General features: G+C 39.9%; 1 protein-coding gene across 1 annotated transcript; it reads right to left on the bottom strand.

The window, feature by feature from the left end:
• Nucleotides 1-1,338: 1,338 nt before the first annotated feature.
• LOC148096577 (NKG2-C type II integral membrane protein-like) lies at nucleotides 1,339-7,450 on the bottom strand. Its single transcript, XM_087835466.1, has 6 exons — nucleotides 7,297-7,450; nucleotides 6,459-6,575; nucleotides 3,277-3,333; nucleotides 2,530-2,669; nucleotides 1,898-2,004; nucleotides 1,339-1,785 (listed from the first exon to the last, which is right to left on the bottom strand). The coding sequence occupies exons 1-6, from the start codon at nucleotides 7,448-7,450 to the stop codon at nucleotides 1,668-1,670; spliced, it is 693 nt and encodes a 230-aa protein (XP_087691592.1). The 3' UTR covers nucleotides 1,339-1,667.
• Nucleotides 7,451-9,145: the final 1,695 nt, after the last annotated feature.

The following is a 9,145-nucleotide window of genomic DNA, read 5'->3' as shown; positions in this document are numbered from 1 at the left end:
AAAACCTCACTCATTCAAAATAACTTATCCCACATAACCTCTCCACTCTGCTATGTTAAATTAGTTTTATGCCTTATGACTTTATGATTGTGTAAACTGCCTGCTTTTCTGTTGCTTTTATTATTCTGCTGTGTACAGTGTCCTTGAGTGTTCTTCAAATCAAATGTGGTAAATTTAAACTGATGATGGTGGTACTCTAATGTTTCCATTACTGCCACCATCAGGCCAAACCTCGCTATGATTATAATTATTTAAAGTTGTAGTTATTCTGGGACCACTAACTTTTGTACATTTTCTTTGTACATTTACATATTTTACACTATTTAATCGTTTTTGTTTTTAAAGAAAAGCAGAACGATGTGCAGCCAGAGTTTATTTCAATATTTAAATCAACACACTGAAGTTACAGGTTGCAGACATGGTACAGAGAGGGTGGAGCTGCCTGTAGCTGTCTGTGGTGCTGAAGCTTTCAAACATTTCATACCAACACTGACTACAACTGTGACCACAGGGGGGCAGCATAGAGCCAGAGAGTGTTAGTGTCGCTGTTCACCCCTATAGTAAGAAACAAGAAGACTGATGAAGGAAAAGTTTCTTCCACTGGTGTAACACACAGGTTTGTATGAAGTCACACTAACTAACCAGCAGTAACCCACATTTGATCAAAGCAGGGGCAGAACTTTAATAACAGGTTATAATGTGTCATCACAGTTGTTGTCAATCCAAACACACTTTCTAATTTTTGCTGTTTATTTTAAAAGAACAACACACTTGTGGTCTGACCTAATGCTGTAGTGCAATAACAACTATACAAATGTGAGCTCAGTGCAGACTAGATGCTGACTCACTGCACCATCTTGTGGTACAAAGTGGTATTACATGAGGGTACATTCTGACATTAGCTGCTTAGAGGATGCTAACTTCAGTTCATATATAGATGTGTTGAAAATGACATCAGAGATGTTTTGTTTATATTCTGTTGATGTTTTGAAATATTTCAAAGTGTCTCCAAGTTAAATGTTGAACCTTTAATATAGCAACACTTAGAGCTCTGAAGTTTTCTTTCTTTTACAATTTAAACAATAAGTTACTGAGTAAGTTATTTTATCTGTAATTAAAGTCATCAACACTTAAAGCCTTATATGAAATATTTGTTTTTCAAATCAAAATACAACTTCCATATAAAATGCAAAACTAAATATATATGGCTCACATAACACAATTAACATTTAATGTCTTTCTGTCACTTTCACATACACAGAGGTTTAAAAATGTCCTTCTGATATTCCAGCTGATCAGAACCTTTAAAATTCTTATTAATCAAACATATTTTTGCTGAACTTTTAGAAACAAGACGTTTACTGAAGTTTTAGGACCAACAGACTGATGAATAAACCAAGTAAACCAAAGTAAAGACAAGCTGCACTTTGACTTTTATTAGAACAATTTGCTGGAACTACAGAGTAATGAAGTACTTCAAGGTTTTGTGTGGATGACTTCCAACCTTACTGTACAGCACAGAGCACAGAGGGACAATATATGTAATCAATATATGATGCAGAATGAACAAGTAAAGACTGTAAGCTGAGTCTGAGGCTCATGCAGGACATTTCATAGTGAGGTGTCTTTGGTTGGATTATTCAAACATTTACATCAAAGCACCAAACTCATTTCTCACAGATGAAGGTCTTCTCATCATAAGAACTTTTTCTCCATCTCCCATCACTGTCACAGCATGTTCCAAAGGCATGATAACCTTCACTTTTCTGTCCTGGTGCCCAAAAGCTGTCAGAAATATAACATTTAATTTATTAATCTGGACTAAACTTGTAAATATTGTCACTTCCATATAATTAATATGATATATAATAAAAACAGTCTAAACAAATAGTCTCACATTTCTGTCAGCAGTGATCCATCCACCCATTCCCATTCATGTTTCTGAGAAGTGCGTTCCAGACCAATCCAGGACTCTCCTATCATGTTCAGTTTATTGACAAATTCCTGTTTGAGAAGAGACACAAATATTGTCTCCAGTCATAATTCAGCACTTCTGTTGTGGTGACATCATCTTGTGAATATGTCTGAAGGAAGAATAAATGTGATGAAACTTTTCTTCCATTGTGCAGAAATCAGAGAGACCCAAAGAATCAATGAATATCAGCTCCTCCTGTAGCTCAATAACAAACTCAGATAACATTTCATTTTACTGAGTTTCATTTAACAAAAACAAAAAAGAGAGAATTATATTTACCATTTTTTAAAAACTCTACATTTCAATCAGCTATTTTGTTCCACAAATTCCTCTTTGCTTTAGAAATTTGTTAAATAAAATGTCTGAATTTGCAATATTACATTTGAAATGTTACAAAAATAAACTCTCAATATGGAAACAAAATAACCAAACACAGAAATCCATCAGAGTGGAAACAGGAAGCAGGTCACAGACTGACAGCAGGTCAAAAACACAAGTAACAGATGACTGTCAGCTCCATCAAAGATCACACAGACATGAACAAACACACCCACCTGTTCCTCTTTGCTGTTTATCATCACCAGATCAGCTCCTCTGGTCTTACAGTGGTTTTGGCTCTCAAACCAAGTTTTCCTCTCATTGAACTTAAAGTAACAGCTGCTTCCAAATCTCGTCCATCGATCAGGACACTTCTCTTCATATCAAACACATACAGACAGATTTCATGTAACTGTGTATCACACTGATAATATCTGTATTTAGAGTAAGTATAAGTGGTTGTAAAGAAAAGTGTAAAACAACAACAACAACTCAGTAACACAATATTTAATATTAAAATGAGAGATTCAGGTTTTTTCCACCAGATTTTCAACCTTTCTGACCAACTACTGTGTTCTTTGGAGAACTTACTTCATCCCTCATTTGTATTTGTCAGTCAGTATTTCATAGCTGATGTGTAGCTGACTGTAGTTGTCCATGTACTGAGAAACAGTCAAACAACTGTTATGTCTCGAGCAGGTCTGTGTGTTGTTATTTCATCAGGAGCTGAGCTGCCACCCATCTCTCCTCAGGAGCACAGCTGAATTCATTCAGCAATCAGCCACCCAGCAGAATATAAGCTGGTGAGTCACTGCTCAGTCAGTGTGTGGACCAGTATTGGGTGGAGTGTGTATGGTGTCAGTTTGTGTTAACCTAAACTTGGTGGTTTCCTTGTGCTATTAGTTAGTAGATGGAACCTACTGACAACAGATATTGGAATTTTAGTTTAAACAAATTAACATTTATTTAAACACATTTCTTACCTGAATGATTAGACTGGAGGCTGCAGTTGTTGCTCAGCTGGTTTTTTCCCAAAGTGACTAAAATATATGATTAGAAATGAGATGAGAAACAGAATGAAAACATTAAATCTGCTACCATGATTATGTTGAAAGGCAAGAAAGATGCTCTACGGATTTACTTTACCAAGTGGAGCATCGTGGCGTTGCCTTATTGGCCCATTTGACTGAGCTTTGTTATTATTATTATTATTATTATTTATTTGATTTTAGGTTATTACAGACAGGACAGACATGACTGGGGGACAGGAAAGGGAGAGAGAGAAAAAACAGAGGGGAAGAGGGACGGTGAGAGAGGACACTTTCTCTTTGTTGAGAGAAAAAAAGAGAAAACAAGCAAAAAGAGAGCAACACAATACACATAACATCATTGACGTATCCTAATTAAATATAAATAACAGTAAATACTAAATATTGAATGTTAGTGTGCAACACGCAAGGCCGACAGCACACAACGTGCTTTGAGGCAGCAGCCAAGAAAGGTGTCATTTGTGTCTGTGAACACGTGTGTGTACACCTGTGTGGATGAGCACGCTTTTATTCAAAATGTTTCTCCATGTAAGTGTCTAATAGTATGTTTGGGGAGCCACAGCCCCACCCCCAGGACATGAAGCAGACAAGCAGACCACCCCCGGTCCTGTAGCAGCAGGGAGCCCCTGTATCCCAGACCCCAAACAGACGGCCAATAGGCCATCAATAAGAGTCAGAAACTTGCAGCCATTGTTCTTTAACATGTCCTGTGGGTGGAGGTGTTAGAACTACAGGAAATCTGATGAGCTAAATACGTATCAACTGTGAACAAAAACCACTGACAAGATTCAAAATAACTGTTCTCAGTGTGGAGGAAGGTGTTAGAAATGCAGTCAGAGATGTTATCATTAGGTTTTTGAAAGAACAGACAAGCTGCCGTGGGAATCAACACTTCCTGATATCAAAGGTGTTTCCATGTGATCAGGTACTTCCTGTATTTGCTGTGGCAGAAGGACACGTTCTGGTTGTGAAGCTGCATGTTTGTTGGCTGCTGGGATTCAGTATCAGTCATACATTCGTTTGCAGCCAAGATTCCATCTTTGTAGCTCAGACTGCTGAAGACTCACACTGACTGACTGCAGCATCTCATACAGCACACACAGCATAAGTGTCTATGATACAGTAACAGACTGAACTTTGACCTGTTGTTATGACTGTCATCATATTTGTGTCATTTTGTGTAACTGCTGTGTTTTTCTGTCTGCAAAGCTCTGCATGCTGTGCCTCAGCTGTGACTGAATGAGAGGATGATAACGGGCATGTGCAGGTACTCTGCTGTGATTGGTGCACCAACATGCAGCCTAATGATTACATAAAGAGCCAAGATGGCCGCCGTCTGCAGAGGACTCATTCAGCTTTTCCTTGTTCCAACCTGCCACACCTGTGCAGCTCTCACTGTGTGTTTCCTGTTTCACTCTGAAGGAGTTTGTAGGGCTGAGCTGCCTTTGACTGTGAACAGTTTCTCCTGTTTATGTTAGTTTGGGAGGTCAGCTGAGGTTTGCTTATTTCTCTGATACTAATTTTATCAGCTGCATTTGTTGATCTGTTTAATAATTAGAGTATATATTAACAAAGTCAAAGGTGTCCTTCGAGCCAGTGTTATCCTTATGCCAACAACAAACAGGTTTAAATGGGGAGGGTTGTGTCAGGAAGGGCATCTGGGGTACAAATCAAACATGTAGATAATCACTAAGATTCCTACACTGGTGGTGCTGTTGGTCAGCAGTTTGCCAACAGTGAGAGAGAAGGAAAGGCTAAAATATAGAGGTGAGCTCAGATACTCTAAACATAGAAGTAAGACTGATAAATGGAGTGATGTGGCTGATATATCCAAATAAAGGAAGGTAGATTTGTGTGCAGAATACCAGGTAGAAGGGAAGCAAGGCCTGGAGCACTTAGGATACGTTCACACTGCAGGTCTTAATGCTCAATTCTGATCTTTTGATCAAATCCTTTTTCTTTTGTCTGGTTGTTCACACTACAAATAAAATGTGATGGCAAACGCGCTCTAGTGTGAATGGTTCACGGCCCTCAAAGCTGCCCGTATGAGCAAAAGAAGACGTCATACACAACACGCTCTGTTTACAGAAGTAAAAATGGCGGCTACAGAGCTAGTAGGTGTTGTTCCAGCAGTCTATCAATTTCTGCACAGTCGTAACCGACACAATTTTCACAAATTAATTACAGAAAGAAGGACACTGAAAAAAAAAAAAAAAGAGAGCCTGTGATTTAACAATGGTCTTGTTTGGAGCAGTGGTTGCTACCACCGTGCAGAGGTATATATGGACACAGAGTCGTTTAGCTTGAATACAATTGTCTCACCATATGCCAATCAAGTCCACAACCTCAGTTTCTGTCCATTGACTCGCTCAGTCTCCAGTTTCTGCTGCCATGCTTCCTTGTTTGTCTTCTCTGGTGCTGATAATTGGCGTCTATCTTGTGTCAGTGACGTAAAAGACGGATGACATGACCATTCAAAAAGCAGTCGCTTTCTAAAACATCAGATATGTATCGGATTCAGCACCACATACGAAAGTGACCCAGGTTGGATTTGAAAATATCGGATTTGTGCCGTTCACACTGTCATAGCATGATCGGATACGAGTCGCATAGGGTCAGAAAAGCCGGATTTGATGAGCTTTCGCCTGCAGTGAACGTATCCTTAGACGAAGTCAAGCAGTTCTGCCAATAAGGAAGGGTAATCTTGAAAGAAGAGTATCTAAGCAGTGTTGTGGAGGTGACGGGAATGCTATACACAATCATGGATTTGAAGCTGTAAGTTGAAGGGAGGATGTTGATATTGTCAGTGTGTGAACCCCACAGGTTGGAGGTCAGTTAGAGGAGAGAGGAATTCTGGAGTAAGGTGGATGCAGTGGATGAGCCACTTTATCCAAGAGTGGTGCCATTGAACAGACGTTAATGGACATGTAGTTGAATAGAGGTGTTGGGTAGGGATAATGTGAAGAAGAGAAATGTAGAAGGACAGATGGTACTGGACCTTTTAAAAGAAAGGATGGAAATGGCAGTGGTTAAGGTATATTTCAAGAAGATGCAGGAACACAGGCCGGTAGAGAGGAGCACACAGAAGGACGAGATCTTATTGTATCTTATCTTACAGTGTATGGAGAGGATGATGATCCCAGCTAACATCAGGAGGCACAGCACTGCTAGAACCAGTGTAGCACATCTGAAAGAGCCCTTCTGGACTGAGGGAGGACTCTTAGTCTTTGGTCCTGTTAGAAAACAGTGCAGATGTTGGTTTGTGGTCATTTCCTGTCACTCTGCCTTTAATAGACCTGTGGTTGTGGTTGGATGAGCTCAACTTCACAAAAGACTCATATACCAAAATATATCTTTATTGTGATTAACCCTCAATCAACCAAACTATTTATGCAAGACGTCAACTGACTAAAGTTATAGAGTGGGTCATTTATGACCTTACATTTTAAAGTAATATATTTTAAGTGGCTCTTTATTTTTTTATCATTCACATACTGTTTTTTATTAGCAAACATATTCTAAACTAATATCATTACTTTTGTTTTATTAAAAACCAAAAAAAAGAAAGAAGAAGAAGCGGTCTTGTTTAGAAAGAATGCGTTTTCTGAAACTGCACTTGTGTCTGAAAGCTAGCAGCTGTTCATGCACACAGAGCTCAGCAGCAGGCAGATAGTATTTGAGTAACAGTTACAAACATTGTCTGAACATCCCTGAAAGCAGCAGCGTTGTCCATAACCATCCACTGTGCTGGTTTATCATTAAGTCTAAATGTGTTTTCTATGCAGAGCCAACTGTATAAACAGTTAATATGAAGAAATCATGCTGCATAAGAAAAGAGCAAATCAGGTAAAATGTTCATACAGCACATGGAGATGATTGATGGGCTGCGGTTTATTGGAATTAAAAGCTGACTGTAACAAACTGGAAGTAAACAGATTATTACAGATGACTTACCTCCTCCTTGTGATTGAATTCCAGTGTGATCAAAGTCTGCACTGACGTAGATATCCACCTCCCTCTGCTCCCACTCTGCTCCGTCCTCCTGTTCCTTTCTGCCGTTTCTCACCTTCTTTGATAGATCTGGTTTGGCATAAATATGTGAGGACATCTTGAACGGACGGAGACACTGAGCAGGAGTTTAAACTGTACTCTAACCGTTGTGCACTGCTAACTCTGGCAGATACAATGATATACTGTCCTGACACTGATGTCACTTTTGGCCGGCCTTCTTCCTGCTTTCAGAACGGAAGAAACTTTTCAGAAGCAACAAAGAAACACAAACCCACAAAACCTCTGCTGTGCTGAGAGGAGCATTTCTTTGTCTTTATATTTGTAAAGCCTGAGACTAACTATAAAGTGCATTTTGATCTGGTCAATAAAAAGTGAGCTTAGAGATATGACAAATGACCTGTATTTGTTTAGCGATTTACTTGGTCCCTAAGGACCCCAAAGCGCTTTAAGCATTCAGCTATTCACACACACATTGACACAAGCTACATTGTAGCCACAGCCGCCCGGGGCACACTGACAGAGGCGCCAGCAAACAAATTCAGCCTTTCGCTTGTACTTTCTCAGCTCCACTTTTATTTCTGTTGCATTTTAGAGAAACACACCATTTTGACTGCTTAAGATTGTAGATGCTTTCATTAGATCATCTCTCAGTCATTGAGCGCTAAAACCATGATGTGACTGTAATGTTCCCATTACTGCCACCATCATGCCAAATCTTATTTAGGTATTTTTCAGATTTCCTTGTCCTATTGTTCAAGACCTGGCAAACATGGGGACCAGCCAATGGTATCAATTCCTTTAAAAACATATTGATATATATATAAAGAAAGATCTAATATTGATTTTCACCGTTTACCATTTCAGACAGATTTTTTCAGATTCTCTGAGCCTTCTGATGTTATTATGCACTGTAGATGATGATTCTTCTGTAATATATACTTTATATAAAATTTATTCAAATTTAATTTATAAATTTAAGTGCTGCATAAGTAATTTTAAGGATTGTGTGTCAACGGCCCATCAGTCCTGAACCAGGCAGTTTAAGGGGCCGGCCCGGAGGTCGACAACACAAAAGTCCAAAAAACAGTTCAGGAGGCCGACCGCAAAGCCAGTGGCGGCAATAGAGCAAGTCTGGAGGCCGGCCGCAATGAGGACGTGCAGGCCGGACAGGACGAGGTGACTGCTGCAGGCGACGGCGTGGGAGCCGCAGGAGGTGGCGCAGGAGGTGGCGCAGGAGGTGGCGCAGGAGGTGGCGCAGGAGGTGGCGCAGGAGGTGGCGCTGCAGGCGACGGCGTTACTCAAAAAGTAACAACCTTCCAAATAACCTTATGCAGACAGACAGAACACAGCAAGATGAGGGTAGATCGCGACACAGACAGATGTATACACAGGGCTTAAATACATAGGGTGGGGAATCAGGGAATGAGAGACAGGAGGGAAACACAGCTGGGGCAGCTCAGGGCTGACGAGACAAAGGAAGCAAAACCAGATGCATTACATGAGACACAGACTTTCAAAGTAAAACAGGAAACATAACACAGAAACACAGACTTGACACAGGGTACAGCAGACCGGGGAGACAGCAACTATGGATCACAGACAGAAAACCAGAAGACTACAACTCTAACAAAACCCACACAGAACCTAAACTAAGAATAATCCTATAACCCATAAGGCCCAGCTGGAATATAATGAAATAAACAAAATCAAAGAACCAAAAACACAAAACACTGGGTCTATGACCCAGCACCCTAACAGTATCCATCTTTATTCACTTCTTATATAGCTTATG

Source organism: Neolamprologus brichardi, chromosome 22 (genome assembly GCF_056152115.1).
Source record: "Neolamprologus brichardi isolate AB-2024 chromosome 22, ASM5615211v1, whole genome shotgun sequence".
NCBI lineage: Eukaryota > Metazoa > Chordata > Actinopteri > Cichliformes > Cichlidae > Neolamprologus > Neolamprologus brichardi.
The sequence above is the reverse complement of the archived record's forward strand: the minus strand, read 5'-3'. Positions and strand labels throughout refer to the sequence as shown.

Bases quoted from the DNA above. Each gene is read 5' to 3' on its own strand.
- LOC148096577 (XM_087835466.1), bottom strand. From the start codon at position 7,450: ATGTCCTCACATATTTATGCCAAACCAGATCTATCAAAGAAGGTGAGA. The intron at 6,576-7,296 runs GTAAGTCATCTG...GTTTTCTAACAG, and splicing joins AATTCAATCACAAGGAGGAG to GACCAAAGACTAAGAGTCCT. The intron at 1,786-1,897 runs GTGAGACTATTT...TATTTCTGACAG, and splicing joins GGATCACTGCTGACAGAAAT to CTTTTGGGCACCAGGACAGA.